We start from the raw sequence: 27,909 nt of genomic DNA, 5'->3' as shown, positions 1-27,909 counted from the left end.
CACAGATATAAAAATGTCAGTCATAATCAAAGAAATGTTAAAGTTTGTTTTAAATGTAACTACTTCTGTTCTCAAAGATTCTGTATGATCCAGTTTCTTCCTGTCTATATGGCCTGTGCTGATACCACAAATGATGCTATGGCAGAAAATGTTTCATTTAATTAAACTCTATTATACTTTTTTCAGTATTCTGTCTGAAATGTCACATTCTGACATTAAAACAAATGTCATAATTGTCTGGCGTACTGTGGCATAGTAACCATAGCAAATAGATTCATTTCTTGGGACTTCTTTTAGTGTTAAAAATAATTATATTATTGGCATTTAAGACAGAAATGTGTAATTTAAGATGATACAGAGCTGCTTTTGTTCAAATTTAGTTTACACCTAGCCAGGAGATAGCATTTGCTTTTTAACTACAGACAGAAGATTAACAGTAAACAGGTGGAGTTTTTTATAGCACATCTCATACATACCTACAAGAATGCATTATTAAGATGGCAGTAATGCTCCTCAGCTTCACCTATGTCACAATTTGTAACCAGTTCGGAGCCCCAGTGAGGCACTGGTAAAGCTGCCAGCAGAGTTTGGAGTGTAACTTGCAGAGACCATCTGGGCTGCAAAATGCAGTGGCGGACTGATCTGGGCACCTGAAGTGGGTGCCGGCTTATTTAGGGGTTTCTGCTTCAGAGTCTGCTCACTGGGCCGCTAAGTACAGAAATACTTGCTCATTCTCCTCTAAGGTAATACATTTATTTAAAAAGAATTCCAGAGCTGGATTACCAGAGTCAGAGAGTTTGTTATGGTCAGTGATGCAAAGTCCACTGGCAGCTTAGACAGTATGGTGTTCTGTGGGAGTCAGTATCAGGACTGATAATGTTCAATATCTGTATTAATGACCTGATCAATGGGATGTTATGTACGCTCAGCACATTTGCAGATGATCCTCAAGTGAGCTGAGTGGTTGACACCTCTGCTGGGTAAGATGGCTACTCAGGGTGAACTCAGTAGACTGGAGAGAAGGGTCTGACAGAAACCTCTTGAAATTCAGCACATGTAAATGGAAAATACTACACCTGTGGCAAAATAGCCCTGTGTTACAGCATAGGTTAAGCATCTACTGACCAGAAAAGGTAGCTCTGCAGAAGAAACACTTGAAGGTCCTTACAAAGAAAAAGTTGAATGTGGGTCAGCAGAGTGTCCTTGCTGTTACGAAAACAGCCACATGGTGTGCTATATTAGCAAGGGTATGACCAGTGGGTCAAGAGAAGTGATTCTTTTCAACACTTGAGTGTCTACCTTTGACATGCTGTGTCCAGTTGTGGCTCTCATGCAGGAAAGACACTGACATATTAAATGACCACTTGGATGATTAGTGTTCTGGAGCACATCTTGCACAAGGAGAGGCTGAGAGGACTGGCTTTCTTCAGCCTTAGAAATAGAAGGCCTTAGCCTTCTATACTTACGGTAATGGTGCTCTGTCTTCAACTGACTAATGGGAGGGTGTAGAGAGCCAGACTCGTCCTGGTCCACAGTCATAAAACAGGAGACGGCAAGCACAAGTTGCAGGAAAGAAATTCTGAGTAGATATTGGGAGAGGCAGATATGATGGGTGTAGTTAAAAAACAAACAAGCAAAAACACACACAAAAAAAAAAACCAAAAACAAACAAACAAACAAACAAACAAAAAAAAAACAAAAAACAAAAACGGAATAAGCTTTTCACAGTGGCGATTATCTCTTTATCCTTGGAGATGCTCAGAATGTGACTAGGTCCTTAGCAACTTGCTTGGTGATGGTACTATTCTGTGGGGTTAGACCAGACTCCAGGTGACTTCCAGAGGTTCCTTCAGTCAGAATTATTTGTGATTCTCATGGTGAGACTAGTAAGAGTATCTAGTGCAGAAAATGCCACTTAATTCAAAAAGATGAATTGGTTAATAAAAAACACCAAAAAAACCCCACAGAAAACCAACAGACACACCAACTGCCCCCACCCCCCCAAGAAAAAAAAACAGCAAAACCAGAAAAAACCCACCACATCATAGAAAGGACTGTGTAGGGAAAATGTTCTGTGTAACTTTCCTTCTTTTAGTTTTCAAATGAAAGGATTTTTTTCTCCTGACATAGATACCATTAGAGATTATAAAACTGGTAGGGTTTACATCTCTTAATCTTTTAATACAAAGCAGTGCTGGCAACTACTTGTGCATACTGCACTTGCAGACTAATAAGCAATCCTTTAACTGACATCTGGCACTTTTCCCAGATAGCCTGCATTCATTTCAAAGCCCGTGTTGTGTGGTAAAGTAGGACTCTTGAGGTATTTCTGTGTGGACAGTGAGGTAGGTAAAATGTTCTTTTTGGATGGTGTAGCAAAAAGAAGTGTCTCGCATGCAAAAGCAAGTTCAGCAGCAGCTCCCTCAGAGTGATGCAGCTGTCCAGAGCTGTGATATACCCCCACACACACACTCCCATCATTGCAGAAATGAAAGGACTTCACTTAGTGGAAGATACAGAGAGATGTTTTGCCAGGTAGTCTTTCTTCTTATTTGCTGAAATTATGGCTTCAGGGAGAATTAGAGCTTGAAAGAGTACATATTAGCAGGATAGATCATTTGTAGTGGAACAGAGATCTCGACTATACTTGAGGAATGCTAGCTCTTCACTTTGTCAAAAAACTGACTTGTTTCTCTCTAAACCTGTAGCAGGCAGGTTCTTTATTGAGATTTTATCGTGGTAGCTGTCATACTTTTAGTTTTCCATGTTTTGTTATGCATTTGTTTCTCTTCCTATATTTTGTGGCTTTCAGAACCACAACAGCATTTTTCCTGGTAAACAGTTGTAGATAATGGAGCTTTCTACACATGTGAATAGTTTTTACAGGAAAATACGGTTATGTGATAATCACACAAAACCTTGAAGTCTTGAATAGAACTGCATCTTGCTGAATGAATGTTCTGATACAATAAATTACTGACGTCTTAATTACAGGCGGATTTCTAACTGTAAGTTTTGCCATTCTTGGGCTATTTTTGTGACATTTCACAATTCTCTAAACACGCTTTATTTGCATCTTTGATATGCATGAGTGCGCATGCTCTGAAATAATAATTACTGATCTGTAAGAACTCTGAAGTGTTTGAAGACTGAAACAGGGGAGAAAGCTCACTTAGTTCTTATGTTCTAGAACTTGGACCATCACTTTCTGTTTTCTTAAAACTTTCCGTTTTATCAGCTATGGCTAACACTTGGAAATTTTAGATTGTACCTAGAATTCATTCTATGAATGTATATAAGTGATACAACTGGAAAGAGTAATTTTGTAAAAGGAATGCAAGCAAGAAATATGGAATGTTAAAAACATTTCGGTTCTTTTTTTTACACAGTCCAAGGTTTTCTTATGAAAAGGAGACTGTTAAAACTGAAACTAATCCCTTCCCCCAAAACAGTCACTGAAGTGTTGAGAACAAACCTCCTTATTTATGAGCATTTATTGTTGCATTGTAGGCCTTATACTGTCAAGTTATTTAAAGTAAACAGCCCTTTATGGTCAAAGTTTTTTTTTTTCCTTCTATAATGTAAATAATTTTGCATATGTGTGTGTATATATGTGTGTGTATATATATATATATATATATAAAAACTGCACAAAGACTGAATCTTACTCTATTAGCAAGTTTAATAGCAGTCTGTGAGTCGTCTTTCTCTAGAGAAGTGTACTTTTAGCAAAGTCAGTTTGCCAATGTTTTAAAGTTGATTATGTTCTACAGCAACTCCAAATTAACTGATGTTTTGCTGCGATAAAGGCATATCAGTTGTTCCAGATATTCTATTTAAAGTAAGCAAACTTCTTGCTGTGACGCTGTTTTGGTTTTCAGCCAAAGAGAAAAGCAGCTTACTCTAACTCCTTGATGAGCAATAATCTTTTGCCTTTTGAGAACCCTGCTTTAATACAGCATTCGTAAAAACACACTTTCTGAAGTCTTTTCATTTAATGTATGGCGAAGTGTATCTTGTGTGTATATAAAAGGCTCAGCTTACCCTTGCGGGGCAGGTGTGTGACACGCTTTCTTGTCTTACATGTGTTAATGCTATGTACCTATGTTACAAATATGAAGGTTTTAATTTCATACTCTACTGAAGGGCTGAGTTCTGATACCCTGTTTTTCACTTTTATTCAGAAAGTGGGTGACTATTGTCCTTTTACTAACTGGTCAATTTAAAACTGTATAGTTTATCCCTTATTTGATATTGCAGTTGTTCAATGATGCTGTAAACTTAAGTCTCTTTTTCAAGCGAACTGTTAGTCTTCTTTATTTTCATCCTTGAAATATTTATACTCTGGATCTTCATGGCTACTATTTTGAAGGATCCTTTTTTTTTCCTTGTAAACATGAGAATTCATTTTGCCTAAAATAATTTCATATTCCATTTTTGTCAGTTCTCCCTAAAGCCTGACTTTCTGAATGGCTATGCCTTATTTCACTGGCTTTTGTATGGCTTACGTCTGTCTGATTTATGCATGCAAACATTGCTTAACAATGTGGCCATGGTGTTGTGCATTTTAACTTTTTTTTTACGTAAAAGTAATTCAGTTTTTAATCTTTTGGTCAGCAAGATCAGTTACTCTTTATGTAGCTTAGTCTGGTGGAAGTTAGTTGTACCTTTAGGAATTTAGGATCTGTCAGCCCTGGGATTTATCCCATGCTATGTTATGTCTTGCTTCTGTTTGATGTTCTGTTTGAATGTGCTGGAGCACACTTGCCTGTTTGGACATGCCATACTCTCTTCATGCTGTTGAAATAATGGAGCATGTCTGTTTCGTGGGATATGTTGGATGAAAGTAAACATAAAAATGTAAAGATTTGTATACTCTGGTAGCAGTGAATTTAGTTTTGCTTCATTTTTAGTTTCTGACATCCAGCTTCCTGGTACAATTCAAAAGCTTTCATCCACCTTGAGCGTTTGAAGTAGTAGGACTGCCAGTGTTCTTTGCTTGCACATTAATGTGCAAGCACTCATTTGGGAGTTTGTAGTATGCTTTTTCTTCATTGCTCATGACCCTTAGTTGTAATCAGCTTATACATTTTAATGTGTTTATATATAAATACTTTATTTTGGCTAGAGGATTGTACCAGTAAAGCCCCTGTTACAGTTAGGAGAATTGCGCAGATGCAGGTGTCTATGTGAGGGTCCCATATGCAGAGTATGGGGTAAAGGAGTAAATATAGTCCAGAGGAAACATTCTCCTTAATATATTAGAACAATGTAGGAGTTGGTTTCAAAAGAAAATGTGCTCACTTTTACTAGGAGATCTTTCTGTGATACAGTTTATATTGGGTGCTGTGTGGAGAAGTGTTGCGATACAATAAGTTGTGGTTTCATTCAAATGCAACCAATTTAACATGTTCCTTTGAAAGGAGAAGATTCCTTGCTGCTTTTGTGCACTACTTCTGTTGTTCATCTTATAATACTCTAAGCTAATTCTGTTTACAAAATGAAGGGAGTGGTCCAGGTGAGTTACTCTGATTTGAATTTGCTTGCCATACAATCAACTGAGTTCCAGAGAAGGCTCAAGCAAGGGAAGGTCAGGGACTGAGAGTGATGAAGAGGAATAAAGTGGAAGAAAATTAAACCTACTTCTCCAGTGGTGGCATTAAACTGTTCATGAAATAGCACTGTTGAACACAGCTTACTTTTCTCAGAGGGATTTCATCCCTGTGTCATCTGAGAGGAGCTTTTTGCCTTAGAAGGATACCTGACCTTGAGCTTGTTATAATGGTGTCTTGCGATGCCTCTGAGACACCAATGTGTGATGGCTAATTCTGCCGATATCCAGGCTGTATAACTTGTCAGAAATTTATGATAATGAGAAAGCTGTCAGAAATGCGGAGAAGCTTAGATGTGTGTAGAGTTTGCTGGAAAGTCATCTTGCTTTAAATCTGGACCAAAGTTGGGTACCTTACTGTATATTAAATTTCTGATTTGGTCTCTAAAGTTTTGAGTCTTTTTTGTCTGTTTCTAAATTATCAGAAATATATTTGTGGTCTGATATTTTGGATCACTAGGAGCCTGTCTGTAAGAAAGAGTTAGTAAATTGCTCAAGTGTTGCCTCTAAGTGAAACTGGTCTATGCATGCAGATCATTATCTTATGATAGCCTTTGACTCTGGGTAGTTATGGCTAAAGCCTTTAGGGAAAATTGAACAGTTGTTAATGAGACCTTGTAGCTATATAGATAAAAGCTTTTTCTGTCAGTGCTGCTGAGCCTACAGGTGTAGTTTTGGATCCTCTCGTAGTCTGGAAGAAGATACAAGAGTTGGCTCACAATTTGGAAGCAGATTTGTAAATCATCCTAAGGTTATTACAATGCGAAGAACAGCATGCACCTGTAGAAGTTCACTGTCGCTCCTCTGTTGTGTTATAGTACAGCTAAACCAAATTAACTGTACTGAAAGTAAGTAAAGCATGGGGTCAAGAGTTGGGAAGATGACTCACAGCACTGGTATCTAGTCCACATCTTTACGTATGAGGAACTTCCAAACAGTATTATATTGTCGTCCTGTAGCTCTGTGGAAGGAACTGGGAATTGCATACAGTAGAGTGCCACTCCCAAGTTTCTAGGAATTTTAATTTCTTACATTTTGCTTACATTTTTTCTGCAATTTTAGTTTGAGAGTGACTTTATAAGGTTGGGGGGGGGGTTGTGTGGCATTTTATCTCTCCCTGTCAAAGTGTGTTGCCAGCAGATAGTGTGGAATGTGTAATATGTCATCTTGTTTCACAATTCAGTTTGTGATAGCAAGAACTTAGAAGGCAACTGCTGTCCTCTACCCATGCCTAAAGCCTGTACATTGCGAGAATAAGTCTTTATTTAGAATTTTCTGGGAAAATTAATATTAGGATTTGTGACATTTTCCAAAAATTGGTAAATTGTTTTGGGGAGGGCACATTTCTTGAATACCTTTTTTTTTTTTTTCCCTGAAGTGACTGTCTGTTTTAATAACTTCACAAGTATTTTCTGTTACTTTTCTAGTTAACTAGCTAAAAAAACCCTTTTCTCTGAAATGATTGCTTTTGTCTTAGCCAGATGAGGTTTTTATAAGAATTTCATTAGGCATTTAGTGTAGTGCATCATAGCTACTGGGTTGGCTTGATTTGGTTTTGGTCTTCTGTAAAATAAAATTTTGGGTTATAACCTGTAGTTTCTTTTCATTTGTAAGCTGTTAATATGCCTTACTTTGATTACTCAGAGTTAAAGTCTATAATAGACTTTTAAAATACTTTTCAGAGATGTTGAATTCTAAGATTTTTTTTAAACTTATTTTTTAGGAAACATAAGTGCAATTAGGTCAGATTTTTAAGATCGACACATGCTTTCTTGAAGAAAGTTGAAGTAAAAAACTGGCTGCTGCTGGCTGTTTAGCAAACTTCCTCTGCAGGATTGTGGTGTGTCCATGTTCCCATTACTATGTGCTGGTAACAAAAACTGAAACCACACCCCATTGTATTACTTTAAATCCACTCATTTGGAGTTGATGGATTTTCTCCCCATGTTGATCTTGTCAATGTAGGCAGCTGGTCACTGGATTGCACATGATGGACACCCCTGGTTTCCTTGACCAGGCCAAGAAGTAGCAGCTTTTTAGCTAATGAGAGAAGATTAGTAGTCAGTGTTGTCTTCTGAATGGATTTATGTACTTGGAAGCTGTGTTTGTGTTAAATTTATCAGAACACCTGACACTCCAAGTTAACTTTGTGTTTAACAAGCTTTTTGCGTACAACTGAAAAGGGAAACCTTTGATCATAAAACTTGAAGTGCATCAGAGTGAAAGTGGGAAGATGGCAAGTGTGATTCTCAGAACGGCAATGAGCTGTTTCCCATTAATTCAGTTAAGTTTCTAGTGGTACATTATTAGCATGTCTGTGGCATCAATGGTCGCTCTGTCATTTGGAGAGTATTATTTCATACGTGCTACGTATTTGTGAGGTTTCAGTTATGTTTTGTCAGGAACTTCATGGTGTTGTTAGCTGTGATGCAGCCCAAGTGTTCAGATGGATCCCTTTCTGTATCAGTAGAACTTAACTGTGTGCTTACGTGAACTGAAACCTAAATTACTAAGTATTGATTGTTGCTATATTATGGTTGTTGATTATGTGCCCAATGGAATATTAAGTGCACATCTCTCCTGAAAGAACAGAAGAAGGGGAGGTCACCATGCAAAACAAAGGTTTCTGTGCATCCTCAGTACCACTTGTCTGTGTGTGTCTGAAAATAAGGCAGTGGCAGCAGCGGTCGCCCTGTCCTGAACTTATCACAAAGACAGATGACCACAACTAGATTTTTACTTCCAGGCTATGGATCTTTTGTCCTTGGCTCCTTCTGTTGCTAGTGTTATATGTCATTATAAACCATAGCTTCAGCTTTGACTATGAATATGACCTTTTTCTCATTATTTTCCATTCCCTGCTCTTCTGCTTGCAAAATTAAGGAAGGTGCTTTTAACTGAAAGGCTGTCTGTGTGCCAAGCAGTTACTGGAAGTCATTTTGTATTTTGATCTTACCCTTTTTCAGCAGCTGTTTTAAGACAGCTCTTAAACCTCTGCCTGCTGCAGGAAGTTTTTTGGAAATAATATATTTGTAACTGGCACTGCAGCCCAAAAGGCACACGTACCTTGACAGTATGAATGTAGTAAACATAATTTGAGGGTATAGTAACTTTGAAAGATAAGAGTGTCACTGGAGAGGTTTTTCATATTGCATACAATCTGTAGCTTAAAGAAGATGGAAAATTTTATCTCGGTGCTATGACAGACAATGCGAAGTACACTGGCCTCCCCAGTGCGTCACATCTTGTGCTGTTAGTAAAACAACCTGCTGGGCTTTTCCTTGCCAAAGTTTAGGGCTGGGAAGTCTGCTTTGACATTTTACAGAGAAAAGAGCAGGAACTGACCTGGCTTAAGCAATACCAGCTGGAGTGCATGAAATGCTGTTCTGTATGATGTGGAATGCTTGCCTCAAACTTTGTTAAATGCAGACTGAACTTGCCATTATTAATGAATTGCATTTGGTAATAACCTCAGAATGTTGTTACTAAGGACTCATCTTACCCTTATGTGTTTTCTCCATCCGTTAAGAAGGAGAGCCTAACTTTAGGAAACGGAAACATTTTATTACTGTGTGTAGAACCTTTGCTCTTTGAGAGAGTTCCATGAAGTCCTCAATCAGGAAGCTGTTAACACATAACATCTCAAAATATTTTTGTGGCAATTGATTCATTATGTAAATGTCTCTTTGTACACTGACTGGCAGCATCTACTGAAAACGCAAACAAAAATATTACCTATACCGTAGAAATGCAATGGAAGAAAAACTCTGAATGATGTGACAGCAAAGCCAACTCAACTCTAATCTTCTTAAATTGTGACCAAAAAAGAGCTTTGATTTGTGCATAAATATAAGAAATAGCTCGGTACTATTATAAACTTCTGTTTTGTTTATATAGCTGTTCTATTTTTCCTGAAATATTTTTCTGAAAGATCATGGATTATACTTGCTCGTTGTTTCTCATTTGTAAAGTACACATCTCTGGTCCTACCCCTCATCTGTCAGATCATCTTTTTGCATTAATTGTCTTTGTCATAATCTTTTCCTATAAGTAGGAATTGATCCAAGTGAGGTGAAAACTTGGCCTTAAATTTAGTTTTAAGGAAGTAAAGAGAATTGATTAACGAAAATGTGGTTCACCATAGAAACAGCTCAGCCAATACCACATATGCAGAAAATTAACTATTTTCTGGTACTTTCACATTTGATACAAAACATAGCAACAAGATGATAGCTTGACAACAGTAGCATCTGCACATATTTTTCTTCCTTTTTTGAAAGAATGTTCTTGTGGAAAAAATGGATTCCCTGCAAAGTAATTCATATTACAAGTTTCATCACAAAAATTATGTGGGTGGGTACAATAGGCTAGAAATTAAATTTGTGATTTGTATAATAAATGATGGTTTTGATTTGCTGTGACACTTCTAGTCTCTTACAAGTGACACAGCTACAGGCAATAGAATAATCTCTTCCCCTTGTGAAGATAAATGTATCAGACCAAACGATCTTATATTAAATTACAACTTCCCTTTTTTACCATATGAGAAGATTCATGAAACTGTTCATTAAATAAAAGCACAACCCAATTAATAAGGGTACTTTGGCCAAAATGTCTTGAAGATATTTTCTAATACTAGACATGTAGTTAATTTGTATAGGGTACTGCCATAAGAGGCTTGATCCAACTAAAGGAATTTTCCTTTATGCAGCAAGTGGTGTGATTGTGGTCATACTGAGCTAGAAGATGCTTTTCTTATCTCAGTTGGACTGAAACCATCAAATGCAAATGAAGTATCATAATCAGAGGAATCTAGTATCTCAACTGTCTTTCTTGGGGGGAAGAGAGGGGTATAGTACATCTGGCTCATCTTACAGAACTTGATTGTGCTCATAGTATTGGTTGTCATGTTTTGACAGAGAGAAGGAGCAAGAAAGGGAAGAACAGTTAATGGAAGACAAGAAAAGGAAGAAGGAGGATAAGAAAAAGAAGGAATCTGCTCAGAAGGTAGGGTTTGATATATTTGAAGTCTTTTATCCAGCTGGAACATAAATAGTATTTGTGATGGAAAGATGTTAAACTGTATTTGAGCTTAATATTGTTTAGAGTGATGCTTTATTAAAGACTATTTTTGCATTATTTTTATGGAATTTGAGTGTTTAACTTACAAATTTTCTCTCCTTAGTGTGTTATGTGAAGTAGAAGAAGGGGGTTTTTTATATATAAAGCATTAAAAGTTATTGAATATGGGTCTCTTGATCTGTGCAACTCCTGTGTTTTTGAGGTGTTTGGGGTTGGAAATGCTGCCAGTTTTGCAATTCTGAATTCTTGCAGTAAAACTGACTAAATATTTTCCTAAAGCAAGATGATACCTTTCTTTTTTTTTTTTTTTTTTTTTTTGCAAGTCCTCAAGGAATTTTATATTAATTTATATTAAATATTTACCACTGAAGGTTCTCTTTGTTTTGTGCTATCACTTAGGTTTTGTATTTTCTGTAGCTAGTAGCACTTTTGCTGAAGTTTACCAGTTCGAGCTGTGGAGAATTGATAAGTCACTGTGAATTGTTCTTGTTCAGAAAATGGATTTGAACACTTGGTGTATTAGGAGCTCTCTATTTTGCTGAAAATCTAGTAGATTGTTCTAGGTGTTAAGCTGGCATATGAGCTTGAGTCTCTTGCCGCTTTATCCATGCTTTTTACTGGTAAAATCCCTTCTGTGTCATTCTGGGCTTCCCAGTACAAGACAGATATAGCCATCCTGGGACGTGTCCAGCAAAAGGCCCCTAAGATGATTAAGGGAGTGGAGTACCTGACAAATGAGGAGAGGCTGAGAGAGCTGGGACCATTCAGTCTGGAGAAGAGAAAGCTCAGGGGATGATGTCAGTCAATGTGTACGAATACCTTGTGGGAGGGTGCAATGAAGATGGAGGCAGGCTTTTCTCAGTGGTGCCCAGGGACAAGGCACAGGGCATTGTTCACAAATTGAAGTACAGGAAATTCCTCTTAATCATAAAAAGACTTTATTGTGCGTGTGTGTGGTTGGGCAACCACTGGAACAGGTTTCCCAGAGAGGTTGTGGTGCCTCCATAGAATCATTTTGGTTGGAAAAGACCTTTAAGATCATCAAGCCCAACCATTAACCAAACACTGTCAAGTTCACCTCTAAACCACGTCCCTAAGAACCTCATCTTTGGAGATGCTCAAAAATTAGATGGACACGGCTTTGTGCAATCTGTTTTTGATGAGTTTGCTTTGAGCTGGGAAGACTCTTGGAAGCAGGTGGGGAGCAGAGGTGGGAACTGTGGGCTAGATCTCAAGCGGCTGTCTCTTCCAGCCTCAATGATTAGGTGAAATTGAGGGCAGAAAGCTTTACTTTCAGTAGTCTGTTTTCCAGTTACTTCAGTAACAACAGATCTTGTGAAAGATCAGATATTAGTCTGTTAGATTCTGTAGGTTTCTGCTGAGAACAGCCAGCACTGATTTCACTTAAATTTTGGCCTATCTAGGGCCTTTTTAAATCTGGCTTTTTCACCGATTTGACTCCATCGGTTTTAAATCAGATAAAATGGTGTATTTCTGGTTTTATCCAGCCATTGTGTTGATACATCCCCAGCAATACTGCAAAAGATCAGTAGCTACAGAATGAGGTTTCTTCAGTGTCTCTTTGCCTCAGTGTTGCTGCTGTTTAATGTTCAAGTACAAAAAGCATGTGTAGGAACCAGGAGGAGCAGACCCTGGTAAGTAAAGACTAATGACTTGAGAATTATATGCTGATATTCAATGATACAAGAGAAACTGTAAAGGGTTGTAGTGAACATCTTGCTTACAGTGCTGTGACTATTCACTGAGGGATTGGTGCTTTGAATACAAAAGAGATTTGCCAGCTTCCCTGTGTGGTCCTTCACCTAAGTTATTCAGTATAACTGAATGTTGGTATTTTGCCAAATCTTCGGAAGTGTAAACACTAAATAAGTTAATCTCCTATCTAAATAAGTTAATCTCCTAGAGACCAAACTTAACAGTAATACTTGGAGATATCTAGGAATAGCAAAGCAGGCAACTGCAAGGACAGAACATAAGAGAGTGTGTGTGTGTCTGCATGTGTGTTTTCATTCTTAGTGACTGTGGTGGTGTTCAGCAAATAAGCAATAATGATTTGAGGGTAGGTTTTTTAGGCAGAGTTCGTATAATTTTAAACAACTTTTTCTTCCTGGATTTTCTGAAATGTAAATTAAAAAAAAAAAAAAAAAAAAAATCACTTAAACAGAGGGTATACAAGCCAAATCACAGACTAAATTCCTGTGGTTGGTGTCCCAGGGGCTGTTTGGCAGCTTGTCAGGAGGCTGAGTTGTACTCTACCTTCCTGTTCACTGTAGCTGCTCCAGCCCTGCTGGTACTTATAGGCTGCCCACAAAGAGGTGACAGCTGTCAATCTGAGACAGTGTCACATTTTCTCAGTCTTTGTATTCTAGACCTGAAAAAAAAAAAATACAAAACCAAATTGTTTTGACAAGGAGATGCAGTATAGACAGAAGTATTTTTCTTTTTCCTAAAGCAAACTGCAGTTGTCATGTAGAATTCTTTAAAGATCTAGTAACATGGGCTTCTTCCAAGTAGACAAGTTACTGTTTTAGTAAACATGTTTACTGTTGAATATAGTAGACCTATCCACTTTCCCAGATTGGATTAATGAATAATTTCTTCCCCTTTTTCTTTTCCTTTAGTAGTGGAGCTTCAGAGTCACTTAAGTGCTTTGCAGAAGTGTTTAGCTGTGTTACAGTAGACAATATAATTTGACACATAAGGGATTTTTTTGTAAGTGAAGTGAAAGTTGATGTCTGGCTTGGTACAGGTACAGTTTTGGTACAGGTGCATTTTTAGTGTCTTGGAGACTTTTGGATTACATAATTCTGTGAAGTTACAGTGTGTAAGATTTTGTGTTATAATGAATGTTCCGCTTTGCATATTGCAGTGTTCATCTTTGCAAAGTAAATGGTGCCATAGTAATTCAGAGCAGTATGTCTTTTTATTCTTTACCATACAAAGGAGTTCTGGCATAGTTGGTTTAAACAATAAGCTGTTTTTTACATGTACTTTCATTATTCAATACTGTCACTGTGTACCTTCCAGATTTATGAACTAGTTCAGCAATTTCATTTAAGAATAGGTGTCATAGAGCCTGACACATGATGATCTTTAGGGTTTTTTTTTCATTATTGTGTGGTGGAACTCATGATCAACGGATTCAGAACATGCTACAATACACATGGTTCCAGAGAATATCCCAGTGGTCTGTTTGTCTCTACTGTAGCTTGATATCTACTATCCTGAAAGAGTGTAGAAGTACAGCAAAACCACATATTGAACATGTTGGCCAGCATGATGGCTCACTTCGGTAATCAGCTTCTTATTGCATCCAAGAGACTTTGAAGTCTGGTACTTTATAGGTATTGCTGGTGCTTTTGGTAATTGTGGCAATGAATCCAGTAAGGTTTAGGATTTCTTTTCTCTGGAAGAGATGTCGTGGGAAAGGTGGTTTGGGAAGATAACAGAGACGGACTGCTACCCTCCCCCGTGGTTACTCGTATGGGAGCTCTGTTGCGAGGCCAGACAGTCCACTGTAAGGATACTGTCATAGAAGGAAGCTTTTGTTACTTTTTAATACTTCACCTCCAAAATCTGAAATAACTGATGCAGTAGCACGTTCGTTTGGGCTTTGGAAGTCCATGGTGGGGATGAGGAAGAGTGTGAATACTAAAAATCATAATGATTGAAGTAATTGCTGTTTCTGCTGAGGGCTTTTGCATCAGGCAAAGGTGTTATAGGATCTGTAGTACTTTTGAAAGCTTCATATATGTGACTAGGAGTACCATTTAGGCTTGTAGCTCATCCGCTGATAATTTTCATGCAACAAATATCGATCTTGTTGCTAAGAAATTAAAGTTGTAATTTAGCGCAGCCTGTTCAATGTTTCTTTCAAGGTTCTTAAAACTGTATTTACATTCTTGCTCTTAATTTGCAGGTCACAGATCAAAAAACCAAAGGTAAGAATCTTTGATCCTAAAGAGTATTTTTAATTGACTTGAGCCAGGACTTAGATTTTAATCAGAACTGTTAAAAAGGGAAGGGGATTTATGAGTCAAGAGTGAAATACTGAAAATGTGTATTCAGAAATAAAAGCTGAGGTGATCGAAATAGAGAACCTTAACCAATCCATGTTGTCAGCATCAGAATAGTTGAAGAAAGAATAAGTATTGTGGAAGAAATAGGTCAGCTGAAATATTTAGCATTTCAGTTTTGGAGAGGTATTAGACAAGTAACCGAAAACTGAAACCACTTGTGTAAATGGAATGAAAGACACAGAAAGTACTGCTTATGGTGAGGTACCAAAATGAGTGAAAATGACTTGTCTGTGGAAACCTAAGGAGAAGTTCAGGCACCTAAAAGTCCAACAGATAAAACAGGATTGATGAGTGAGCATCTTGAAAGTCAAGCTTATTTAACTGTTCTAAAAATATATTTAATCTTGATTTGTGTGTCAGTTTTCTAAAAATTATCTGGGGAAATTGTCGTTATTGACAAGACAACTGAGATAGTAACTTGATTTTACAGTTAACAATACCCTTTTTTGGGGTTTGGGCAATGAAACTTCTATAGGGAAATCAAAAAACCCTGATAAAATTAAAATGCGGAGGATAATGCAGTCTTGTTGCCAAAGAGAGACTGGCTTGCTTCATCTCAGTTCTGTAAGAGGAAAAGTTTTACTGATTATGTTCACTTTGCTGGTGAGGGGTTTCTGTACATCCGTTTCTTGTATTAAGCAACAATGTTGATCATTGATCTCTTAGCAATTACACCTAGGTGTCTGGCTGGGAATTGCTTTTTCTTCAAAAAAAGCACATGGAGAACATGAGTAAGCGATCACAAGTCTAGAGTGTATTAGGCAAATTTTCGATGGTGTTAGTTCCTCAAGGATTTGTTTGTGGTTTTCTTCTTTTCCAATGCATAATGACCCTTGGAAGCATCTTGCCTTTGCTTATAAGGGCGCCTCATGAGCAGCTAGGAAACTTGAGGCAAGCCCAATGCAAATGCTGTATGTAGGACTGCCTTTGGGGTCAGACTCAACTGCCTTATTTGAGGGCAGTGCACAGAACCCAGTTTTGTTAACTCTGAATCCAAGAGGAGGTTTGATCCTTTTTTTTTTTTCCCCTCCTCCTTTTTGTTTTGGCAGTGGCCCTGTAGCCTAGTAAGCAGGTGAAAACTTGGCATCTGATTTCAGACGTGCCATACGGGTGATGTGTAACAATCCAAAAAAACGGTTGAAGATCAGGGAGCAGAGCAGGGGAGGAAACCAGTTATATTTGACTGCTCATATTTTAAAAGCATTCATTGCCCAGTGTGGTGTTCTTTGCCAGCTCTACGTTTCCAAGAAATTTGGAGCTTAGAGCAAAATACTTGCTGAGGTGCAGAGTTGTATGTGAAAGCACGAGGTTTGCCACTATGGCTTATTCCTGCTTCTTTAATTAAATTGTTCTTTGATAAGGTTGAAATTGCACAGTAGTTTGGAGAAGAATGAAATTATGAAAGGAAAGAATCACAGTGTGTTCTTGCAGCTAGCACAAGTTTAAGTGGAAAAATTTCTGATTTTCATTCTTCCTGTTTTTCAGTGCCCGAAGTGACGAAACCAAGTTTAAGCCAACCAGTGGCTGCCAGCCCAATTGGCAACTCTCCATCGCCACCAGTCAATGGTGGCAACAATGCCAAAAGGGTGGCAGTGCCGAACGGACAACCGCCAAGCGCCGCCCGCTACATGCCTCGGGAGGTGCCGCCGCGATTCCGTTGCCAGCAGGACCACAAAGTGTTACTGAAACGTGGGCAGCCCCCTCCGCCATCCTGTATGCTCCTTGGGGGTGGAGCAGGGCCTCCTCCCCCAGCAGCACCAGGAGCAAACACAAACAACGCACAACCAGTGACAGGAGCACTGCTGCAGACCGACAGTGGGACTGCAACAGGCAAGTAATAATAATATTAATGGGCATCTATGTGTGCGTGGCAGAAAAGGTATCACTACAGTTGTGCATAAGCATATAATTGTATAACAAAGCTCCTCATATTTCTTTTGGGGAGCTTACTTCTACTATTTTAGCATATAGACTTTTCTTTTGCTGTTAGTGACAATGGATGCAACTTTTACTACTAGATGGAGCAAGAAAGAGGTTTGGTGGTTTTTTAGAATGTGTTTTTGGTGGTTTGAGTCGAATGCTGTAATGCTCTTAAGACCACAGCAAGTCAGACACAGTGCATAGATAAACAGCGTTTTGTGTTTTACATTAAGTAGTTCTTAATAGCTCTTGAGGTTTCTTTGACATTAATTTCCTGTCTCATCACTTTTTTATATGATCTGGTAAAACAGACATGTAGATACCAGGTCTGCCAATGGCAGGTGTCTGTCACTTCTCATCTGGATGAAAGAAAGAGGGTCCTTTTGCTTCTGACCTTTTTGAGTAGTTATCTTGTTATTCTCTTTACATAAACCTTTTATAAAAGTGGTGGCAGTCTTGTTTTTGCTTTTCTGTTCACTTTAATTCCAGAAGATAAATTGATTTTAAGATTATTTTACAAGCATGAGGAAGTTACGGCTGCTCCAAAACTTTTTAGACACTTGGGAATTGCAATTGTTGTAATATTTCCTTCTGAAGTGATGATTGTAGAACAAACAAAATTCCACTCAAAACATTTATCTGCCTTCTAAAGAAAAACTTAGGTAATCTGAGAAGTCAAGGACAACATCAGTTCTAACAATAAGAGTGTTTAAAAAAAAAAATAAATGCTTGAAAGTGAAAAGAAGAAAATAATGATGCTACTATATCTGAGTTTGCCTTTGAAAACCATGCCAGATTAAAAGGGTGGGGTTTTTTACCACAGTCTTGGAGAGCATGAGCTTTTTATAGTTCTCTGTGATTCAGGGCAAAAAAAAAAAGAGGTGACTTGGAACTCTAGAATCAAGTAAACTAGGTGGGATGTCTGCCTTTATTAAAAAGGATTCTAGGAAAATGAATAATTCTGTTTGTTTTGTGGTTTCAGTAGTTTAATTCCTTTGTAGCAAATCCCTTTTTGACAGTTTCTCTTGTTGTCTTTGTTTCCTATTTAATAAGGATGGAAAGTGAATTTCAAACTATAATGGCAGTTTTAGCTAATCAGTTTGAAAACAGATCTCTTCTGGGTGGCTGATTTTGATAAAACACCTGAAAGATGAAGGGGGTGGAGGAAAAAACACCCAAATTTTTCGACTATATAAAGTCCTAGCATTATGTCATCATTGGTGTACCTTCACAGGGATTGCAGGAGACTGATAAAGGAGACTTTATGGTAGTGAAGCGTGCCAAAAATTTCCAAAGTTCCTCATAAGCAGCATGGTTTTGCTGTTGGATGTACTGTATGAGGACCATTTTGAAGTATTTCAGAGAATCTTTTAAGTTCTGTGTAATTAATTTGACACTTAATATTTGTTTTTCTGAGAGTGAAATTTGATTTTGAGTTCTCATATTTTTGCATTTAGTTTAATGGTGCGTTAACAGCTAGCACGTTACATGGTTTTGTTTTATTAATTGTGGCAAATTTCTGTGCCAATGGTTAGTTGGTTTATTCTGGTGTAAGGTGTGAGTATTGCAAAGAAAGATGTGGGTCCTTCAGACCTGCCTCATGTCATCCAAAGTTCTGCACCATAACACAGTCAACTGGGCTGGCAACCTGACTTGGATTAGAATTAACCTAGCATGTTTTTTAAAGCTAATTTCAGTCTAAGTGATCTGCCAGTTCAGCTCACTGAATATCAGTGAGAACATACATTCTAGTACGAAAAGAGTAGGTATACCAGAGGAGCGGGAATGAGCATTGGACATGAGAAAGGCTGTGGCCATCACTCCGTCAAAGTGCTTGTGGAAGTATGGGGTTGCTGTCTGTCTCAGACATCGTTAATCCCATCTGAGATCCTGACTGTTCACAAATTGCATTTCAGATGGGCCCAGTTCTGTGAGACATTTGTACACTGATAACTGTGATTAACTCTCATCCCACATGAGAAAAGCAAACAGGTTCCCAAAGGAGAAAATAATGTAGCCTACCTACTCCTTTGTATTTTTATATTCACCAGATAGCTAAAAATGTTGTTGGCAAGGCTTTAATACAGTGTCACTACATAATCCTTGTTTACATGGATCTTTTTCCACCAGAATGGAAATGCATCTGTAAGATGGCAAAACTCTAGTTCCTGAAAGATGACACCAAATGTACGAGTGCCTTGTAGCAATACAGGAGGTTGTGGTGGAGGGTGGTATATATAATTCTTCCAGTACCAGTGAGATTCAGGATGTGCAAGACAATTTTGGAAAACAAACCTTAAGTTTTATTGGTGAAAGTCTTTCAATAGCTACAATACCCTGTAAGGATCACCATCTCTTAACAGCAAAACTGCATCTTTGTTTCAGGACTCCATTCCAATACTCCATTTTAATACTTTCACTTATCTCAGTTCCATACTTTCATCCTTACAAGTAGTAATTTGCTAGTAACTTTTTTCACTGTAGTCAGATCAGAAACTTGTTTATCTTCAGCCAACAGGAGTAGTCTAAGAGCCAAGAGCCCTTACTCATTATCTTAAGACAAAACCGTAAATTGCCAAAATTTTATTGTTGCTGTTAAACGCAGTGAGGGAAGCTGGTTTTATAAAACATTGAATTGTGTCCTAGTACATTAGGAAGCATCCCAATCTTAATACTTTTAGAATGTCTTCACAAAAATTAAATGTGAAATGCTGTGTTAAAGTCACCTATGTGAAGGTCTTGCTGAGTGCACGGCTGCCTGTGTGTTGTTCATTTGCTGAGTCATTGCTCAATCCAAAAGATGGCGCCTTACAGTCTTTTGAACTTGCCTTTTGTTGTCCTCCTTAAGCTATTCCTGTGATCAGCTGAATCAGAAAGTTTTTAAAGTGGTGGTGGGGAAGGGTTAGTCAGTGTACTAAAAAGATTGCCAGATAAAAATATTGGTAGAGAATTGCGCTTCCTTGCTGTTGTGAAGTTTGTACTTGAGATTAAGGCAATAGAAGGAACAGAATGTGCATGGGAGCTGCTCGGTCTCTTGGGTCTTGGTGGCTAAAGTTTAATGGATGAAGAGAGTTTTATTCATCGGTATTCAAAGCTTACAAGAGAGTTCTAACCTTGCTGTGAAGTCTGGATCTTTCCTTGTGGCACTCACTGAAGAGGGCATCTGGAAGCATTCAGTGAATGTTCGTTGGTTAAGCTAATGAACTGAAAGCCTGAGGCAGGCACTAAAAGCTGATCTGTTAATTTTCTATTAAAAATATTAGCAACCAGAAATTGTCATCTTCACTTTTGAATATATGACATAGATATTTAAGGGGGGCGGGGAGGAAATCACTTTCTAAGATGATTATGCGTAATTTTCATGAATACTGTCATTTGGGCCAGTATTGGTAGTACCAGTGTGTATTCAGGTATGAATACTGATGCAGATGTTACTATGAACTTTACGCTCTGTGAAATAAGTTAAACTGATTGGGTGGGATAACTGAATAAGACCAGTATATTTAGGATTCAGTACATGGTTTTGTAAAAGGGAGAGTGTTTAGTCTTCGTCTCTGGGAATTTGCACTGCAGGCAGTTTAGCGTCCCTTGGTATTAAAAATACGTAGAAAAATAAATGGAACCCTATATAGAGAACAGCACTGAAGTACTAAGAGACTTAAATTATTTAGAGGATCAGAGGTAATTATGTGGATGGCTAGGGAATCATGGCAGACGTTTTGATGATAAAGTGTCTGCATGTATGTAGACATCATGCTGCCAGCAGTGACACAGGCTTTATCCATTGTGGCACTGCATTAATTTATGTCTGCTTTAAAACTATGTATAAATATCTTGTCTATGTGAAGTTGTACCACATAGGGCATAACAATGGTTTGTCACAGATGAAAGAGAGGGGCCCTGTTAGTTGTTGTTCAACTTGCTAATTTCCTTATAGTGATGCCAAAGCTCGTTGAACTTGCAGGTTACCCTGTACGATGTGGTACACCAGCAAAACCTAACCCAATGAAAGTGGACAGTTTTGTGTTGAGTTAGTGAACACAGTTGACGTAGTTAAAGAGCTTGACTGCTATCAGAACTGAACTTGAAGATATTTGAAGCTGTAGAGTAGACTTCTTCAGCTTTCTATTTTGATTAGATGCTTTTCTCTTCAATCGTTTATCTTTTGATCTGTAATAAATTGTAGTTCCTTTGAGTCAGTTGAGTAACAGACCAACAGCTGACTTCATGTACACACGCATGTGAATGTGTGCACATAATACACATTCTTGTTCTATACATAGTGTGATTTTAAATGTGTATTTGAAGAGTCTACAGCCAATATCAGTAATGATGATGCAGGTTCATTAACTGGGTTATAATTATTATGCTGAACTTGGAGTTGGGCTGTTAACAGAAGTAGTGGGTAAACGGTGAACTCAAATCCCCATAAAATGCTTGTAAGGAGTTTACTGGAAGAAGTTTTTGATGAGTATTTTCAATGGTGTTTTCCAGCCTGATGTTATTCCAAGGCAACTTTGTGACACAAGTGAGGGAGCGATTCTTATTAATGAATACAGTAATTGGTGGTATCAAAAATGTGATGTTCAGTGTTTGTAAATAATAATACTGATTATTAATTACCTTTTTGGGTGTGGTTTTTTTTTTTTTTTTTTCTTTTTAGATTCAGCAATTGGAGGTGCTGCTGCTTCAAATTATGCAAATTCCACTTGGGGTCCTGGAGCCTCCTCCAACAGCGGCACCAACGCCAACCCAACTCACATCTGGGACAAGGTGATTGTAGACGGGTCTGACATGGAAGAGTGGCCTTGTATTGCCAGCAAAGATGCTGAGTCTTCTTCCGAAAACACCGCCGATAACAACAGTGCCTCGAACCCTGGCTTGGAGAAGAATGCTCTGCCAGGAAGCACCACTAGTAACAAAGGAAAAGGAAGCCAGTGCCAGTCTGGAGGCACTGGAAACGAATGTAATCTTGGGGCCTGGAAATCTGATCCCAAGGCTAAATCTGTTCAATCTTCCAACCCTGCTGCTGAGAGTAACAATGGACTAGGTAATTGGAGGAACTTGAGTGGACAAGACAGAATTGGTCCCGGTTCTGGCTTCAGCAACTTTAACCCAAATAGCAACCCATCTGCTTGGCCGGCACTGGTTCAAGAGGGCAATTCTAGGAAAGGGACTTTGGAATCTGATAGTGGTAGCTCCAATGCACAGATTAGCACAGTAGGTCAGACCTCTAGGGAACAGCAGTCAAAGATGGAAAATGCGGGTGTTAACTTTGTCTCTGGCAGAGAACAGGCTCAAATTCATAACACTGATGGACCAAAAAATGGAAACACTAACTCCTTGAACTTAAGTTCACCAAACCCTATGGAGAATAAGGGAATGCCCTTTGAAATGGGCTTGGGGAACCCTTCCAGGAGCACTGACACCCCTTCACAAAGCACTGGAGAAAGAAAGACTGGGAGTATTGGATCTTGGGGTACAGCTAGGGGGTCTTCTGGAACTGACACAGTCTCTGGACAGAGCAATTCTGGAAACCATGGGAACAATGGAAAGGATAGAGAGGACTCCTGGAAAGGAGCTTCTGTTCAAAAGCCTAATGGGTCAAGAAATGATTCTTGGGATAACAATAACCGGTCTACGGGTGGTGGGTCTTGGAACTTTGGCCCTCAGCATGCAAATGAAAGCAAATGGGGTGAAGGGAACAAATTAACATCTGGGGTCTCTCAGGGAGAATGGAAACAGCTGTCTGGGTCTGATGAACTGAAGATTGGAGAATGGAGTGGTCCAAACCAACCAAATTCTAGCACTGGAGCATGGGACAATCAAAAAGGCCACCCTCTTCCTGAAAACCAAGGCAATTCCCAGGCTCCCTGTTGGGGAAGATCTTCCAGCTCTGCGGGAAGTGAGGTTGGAGGTCAAAGCACTGGAAGCAACCACAAAGCAGGAAGTAGTGACAGTCACAATTCTGGACGCCGATCATATAGGCCTACTCATCCTGATTGCCAGGCAGTCTTGCAGACTTTGCTGAGCAGGACTGATTTGGACCCCCGAGTGCTTTCAAACACCGGCTGGGGCCAAACTCAAATTAAGCAAGATACCGTGTGGGATATTGAAGAGATGCCACGGACCGAGGGGAAGTCTGATAAAGGAACTGAGGGGTGGGAGAGCTCTGCCACACAGACAAAGAACTCAGGGGGCTGGGGTGATGTACCCAGCCAAAGCAATCAAATCAAGTCTGGATGGGGTGAGCTCTCAACCTCAACGGAGTGGAAGGACCCCAAAAATACTGGAGGATGGAATGACTATAAGAACTCCAATTCTTCTAATTGGGGAGGAGGAAGAGCAGAAGAAAAATCATCTTCCTCTTGGAATGACAGCTCTAGTAAGGATCAGGGGTGGGGTGGACGGCAGCCTAATCAAGGATGGTCTTCTGGAAAGAACGGTTGGGGAGAGGAAGTTGACCAAACAAAAAACAGCAACTGGGAAAGTGCAGGAAACAAGCCAGTGTCCGGCTGGGGTGAAGGTGGCCAAAATGAGATTGGAACTTGGGGTAATGGTGCAAACACAAGCGCTGCTTCAAAAGGTGGATGGGATGATTGTAAAAGAACTTCAACGTGGAATGAGACGGGTCGACAGCCCAACTCCTGGAACAAGCAGCAGCAGCAGCACCAGCAGCAACAGCAGGAGTCTTCTGGTTCCTGGGGTCCACCACCCCAAACTCCAAGTAATGGGCGACCTCCAAACCCAAACTGGAACAGCGGACCACAGCCAGCTGCCCCTAAAGACGAGGAGCCTAGTGGCTGGGAAGAACCTTCTCCACAGTCAATCAGTCGAAAAATGGATATCGATGATGGCACTTCAGCGTGGGGAGATCCTAGCAGTTATAACTACAAGAATGTGAACCTGTGGGACAAGAACTCACAAGGAGGACAGGCCCCACGGGAACAGAGCCTGCCTACTCCGATGACTAACAAATCACAAGCATCAGGTACTGGTCTTGTTCCTTTCTTCAGTAAGCTCCTAGACATGAATGTAACCTTAATGCATGAGAGATACTTGTGTAGCCTCCAATGGCTAATAGTTATATTCCGTATAGAAAATCAATTTCTTGTTTGAATATTTGGTTCTGTGTTTAAAGTGTCTTCAAAATTTGAGTCAGTCAGTGCTCTGCTGCTCGTGCCTGAGTAATTGTGATCTAAATACTGGTCAGCTTGCCAGTAGGAGAAAATGTTTGTTAACTGACAGATCTGTGTATTCAGTCTGAGAACAGTTTGAATTATAGAATCATAGAATCATTTAGTTTGGAAAAAGGCCTTTAAGGTCATTCAGTCCAACCATAAACCCAGTGTTGCCAAGTCCACCACTAAACCATCTCGATAAGTGCCACATCTACACATCTTTGCTGCTTGGAAAAAGAGACCGACACCCACCTTGCTACAACCTCCTTTCAGATAGTTGTGGAGAGCAATAAGATCTCCCCTCAGCCCCCTTTTCTCCAGACTAAATCACATCTTTGATATTTACATATTAGAGAAACAGGGAGAAATTATTTACTTTTAGTCAAAAACTTTTTGCTCTGAAACACTCACTTAACACTTGAAACAGAGTGAGTCTATGATTTAGGTTTTGGCTCTGCTGTGTGATAAAGAATACTTAGCAAAATATTTTCTTCTTTGAAATAAGGACAAGGAAAAGCTACGTAGCCTGGAAATAAATATTAAGATGTTGTTGTTATGTAATCTCTTCTTTGATTCAGGCATGCTTTGAAGTATACAATTCCATTTTAATATTTACTTAAAATATGTGCTTTCTACATTAAATGAAAACCCTGAGTTAATCTGGTGCTTTTAATTAGTCACAAAAGTTCACCAGATAGGAGGCCAGCATTAGACATGTGGTTCATGTTTAACCTGGGAGAAGAATAATATTCGTCACAGCCTTCTGTTCCCTTTCATCCCTGGAGGTCAATGCCTACTCTAAGTTTGATGGGAACAGTTGTCAATTCTGTTGCACTCACACTATTGAGAATCTGAATTCCTCAACAGAAAGAATGAAGCAATAGATTAATGACATGGTGCTGCACTGCAGTAAACAGTTTGTTGTCTAAATGGTCTGTAATCAAAACTCTTTCTCCTTTGTGCAGTCTGGAGCAAAAGCACTCCACCTGCTCCAGATAACGGTACATCTGCCTGGGGTGAGCCAAATGAAACCAGTCCCGGGTGGGGTGAAGTAGATGATACAGGAGCATCGACAACAGGCTGGGGGAATGCACCTTCCAACGCCCCAAATGCCATGAAATCTAGTGAGTATAGGCCAGGTACCAGTTTCTTTGCAGTGGTCCTGGAGATTTTTAGCGTTTGGCCTTTTGATATAACTCGCCTATGGAGGAATTATCTGAGGCCTGGAAGCGATGTTGAATGTCATATAAGATTTTGATGGCTGAGTGATTAAGTACTTAAAAATGACTGGAACTTTTTTTTAAGGTAATGAAAAATTTCTCTAATTAAGCAATATAAGGGGCAGCTCTGATTTGCATAAGTGTTGAAATGTTAGAGCATCTGAGTGAGGAAATGTGTCTTTCTCAAAACGTCCTTTCTTCTCTGGCTGCCCACTTACTACTTAGCACATGAACTTGTAATGTGATAAATCACTTTTCCTGATTATATCAGAAAAAAGAATGCACAATACAGACAAATTTCACCATGGAGGCCATTATGTGATAATCTATGCTTTGGTAATGCAACTTGCCTTTGAATGTATTTTTTTTTTTTTTAATTATATCAGTGTGGAAAGCAGTAACTCTTAGGAACTGAACTTACTTTTGTGGTTGAGCCTAAATGGATGTTAGTTTTCTGGCCTACAGCTGTGCTTTTCATGAATGAGATGATGTTGAAATATTCTAAAAATTTACTTTGAAGTTAAAATGTTGCTGTATTAAGAGTTTTATTTTTGTGGAAATTGTTCCTGCTGATGTATGCTGTTTGTTGAATTTTATTTCACTTTTTTTAAGGAAAATACAACAAACAAAAGCAGTCACCTACTGATACAGCATAGCAACTTTATAGCCAAAACCAATAATGTTTGGATATGAAGTTTCCAGTAGGAAATACATGACTGTTACTGATCTTGACTGATGGTAGCCACTGTAAAACTGTTTCCAGTTACAGCTTGCTTTTACAACATGTAATTATTTGGAATGAAATGCTCTATGCAGATTGTGTGCTGTTGGGTCGTTATCCCTTCCTCCCACCCCAGTTAAATTGTTTGGGCATTTATGAAACAAAACTGGGAAAAAAAGCATTGCTTGCTTAGTGTTAACATTATAGCAACCTTTTGTGGATGACTGTAGTTCTTCCTGTATCTGACACACAAATTTGACACTTCTCAGGATGCTAGGCTTCTCTTTTTTTTTTTTTTTTTTTTTTAGATGGTTGTCTTCTTTCATCTGCAAAAAGTCACCTAAGTATAACCAAAATATGAGTCTCTGAAATGCTAATGGTTCATTGCAAATTCTGTGGATTTGTTAATACTTAAGGTAGTCTTTAAAGACTGTGCATGGTCACTTGCTTTTCCTAAATGGTCTGCATGTGTGACATAACCAAAGAACTGCAGCATTTGTGTACATAAGCTGTCCACAGGTCTAGAGGAGCAAAATACAGGGAATTTCCCCATAACAGGTGTTTTAGAGGCCACCAGTGTTAAGAGCAGAGATCTTCATTCTCCTGTGTTTTGTGACTGCTCTCTCATCTCCTTTCTAATTGATACCCAGAAGGAATGAAGAAGAAAGCTATGTTATTCAGTGGAGTAAGGGGAGATATTTAATGTTTTGGATAAGTTGGAAGAAGAAATGAGGACAAAGAGCCTCCAAAGGCATAACTGATGGTTGATGGTAAGGACAGGAAACAGAGACTAGCAGTGATTGGAAAAGAAAAGAAGTTTAGAACCAAAGGAGGAAAGCATAAGACATTGAACACCTGTTTAAAAAAATGGATTTACATAGTTTTACCAGAATTGCATAGGAATTCTCTGGCAGAAATAGGAATAAATTCAGTTTTCTGCAACATCATTATTTTGACTTCATTTTGAAAGTTCCCATTGCTTACTATAGGTATTTGTGCCACCTTGCTCAACAAATGCAGAATTGTCCTACAGACAGTTCATCTTTACACCACTGTCCAAATTCATATTCAGGAATCTCAAACCTGAGAGCTGTCAATGCAGAAAAATAATCTATGATAATGTAGTTAAAACCAGGGCCATAGTTCTATATTTAAGCACTGTGGCCAGAAATAAATTAAAGCTGCAATGACTACCCCATATATGACACTTCCAGATTAAGTCTATGCAGTCATAATCCTTAAATGTAGCCTTTTCTTTGTAAGTAGCACGATTAAAGGGTGAAGAGGTAGTTTTTTTGAACTCGGACCAGTATGTTAACCTAAGCAGCCCTCAGTTTTGGTACATGAATATAATTTTAAAAGTTATTGTTTCCTGTGAAGTATCTGAGTTATTATTTATGATTCATTTTAAGGCAGCTATTAAACTGCTGTGAAATGCTACTGTACTTACTTTCGACATGATCAAGGTAAAGTTCCCCTTGATAGACTAATTACAATTCCTGACTCGTGTTCAGATTTTATGCTGTGTGTGTTAATATCCTTATCTCCAATTTCCACATTCAAACCCCAGACAATTGAAGAATTAGTTATGAAAAAGGTGATGGTGATGAAAATCCTTTATGAATGAGATAAATACTATGGGAAGTAATATGCAGAATGAGGAGTTGCAGTAGGAAGGAGAACAGTTGGACAGTGGACAAGATGGGGATTTGAGCTCTTGTTGGCTTGTCAGTAGAGGTTAGAATTCTCAGTTACCTGACAGCTGGTGCTGGACAGTAACAGCAAGAAAAGAAGCCAACACAGAAAAGTCCTTAGTCTGAATTGGTATGATGAAATTGTTGTAGCTTTCTGGTACTGGCATCTCTACTTAAACAGCACTTATTCTAATAAGTCTTTTCAGTGACATTGTTAAGAACAGAACAGGGATTTTTTTTTTCCTATTAGATTGCTCTTGATGTTACATCTACCAAAGTACCATGTCACGTCCTCTCCAGATTCTACATAGTTGTTATTCTTTAAAGTTCTTTGTTTCTGTAATTTTGTGGAAGAGTTTACTGCAGGGGAGGTGTTACGG

General features: G+C 38.8%; 1 protein-coding gene across 12 annotated transcripts in view; it reads left to right on the top strand.

The window, feature by feature from the left end:
• Positions 1-27,909, top strand: part of TNRC6B (trinucleotide repeat containing adaptor 6B) — a 145,712-nt gene that overhangs the window by 77,790 nt on the left and 40,013 nt on the right. For 9 of the 12 annotated variants that reach the window (XM_071801634.1, XM_071801625.1, XM_071801630.1 and 6 more), the window contains 5 exons: positions 10,531-10,618; positions 14,634-14,655; positions 16,279-16,623; positions 21,377-23,704; positions 24,860-25,018. In XM_071801634.1, the coding sequence (XP_071657735.1) occupies positions 10,562-10,618; positions 14,634-14,655; positions 16,279-16,623; positions 21,377-23,704; positions 24,860-25,018 (2,911 nt within the window). In that variant the 5' untranslated portion in view covers positions 10,531-10,561. Of the gene's footprint in view, positions 1-10,530; positions 10,619-14,633; positions 14,656-16,278; positions 16,624-21,376; positions 23,705-24,859; positions 25,019-27,909 lie in introns of those variants that run through there. The other 3 variants (XM_071801640.1, XM_071801636.1, XM_071801641.1) reach the window with 2 other exon arrangements.

Source organism: Patagioenas fasciata, chromosome 1 (genome assembly GCF_037038585.1).
Source record: "Patagioenas fasciata isolate bPatFas1 chromosome 1, bPatFas1.hap1, whole genome shotgun sequence".
Lineage (NCBI taxonomy): Eukaryota > Metazoa > Chordata > Aves > Columbiformes > Columbidae > Patagioenas > Patagioenas fasciata.
Note: the sequence above shows the minus strand (reverse complement) of the source record. Positions and strands in the feature narration are given on the sequence as shown.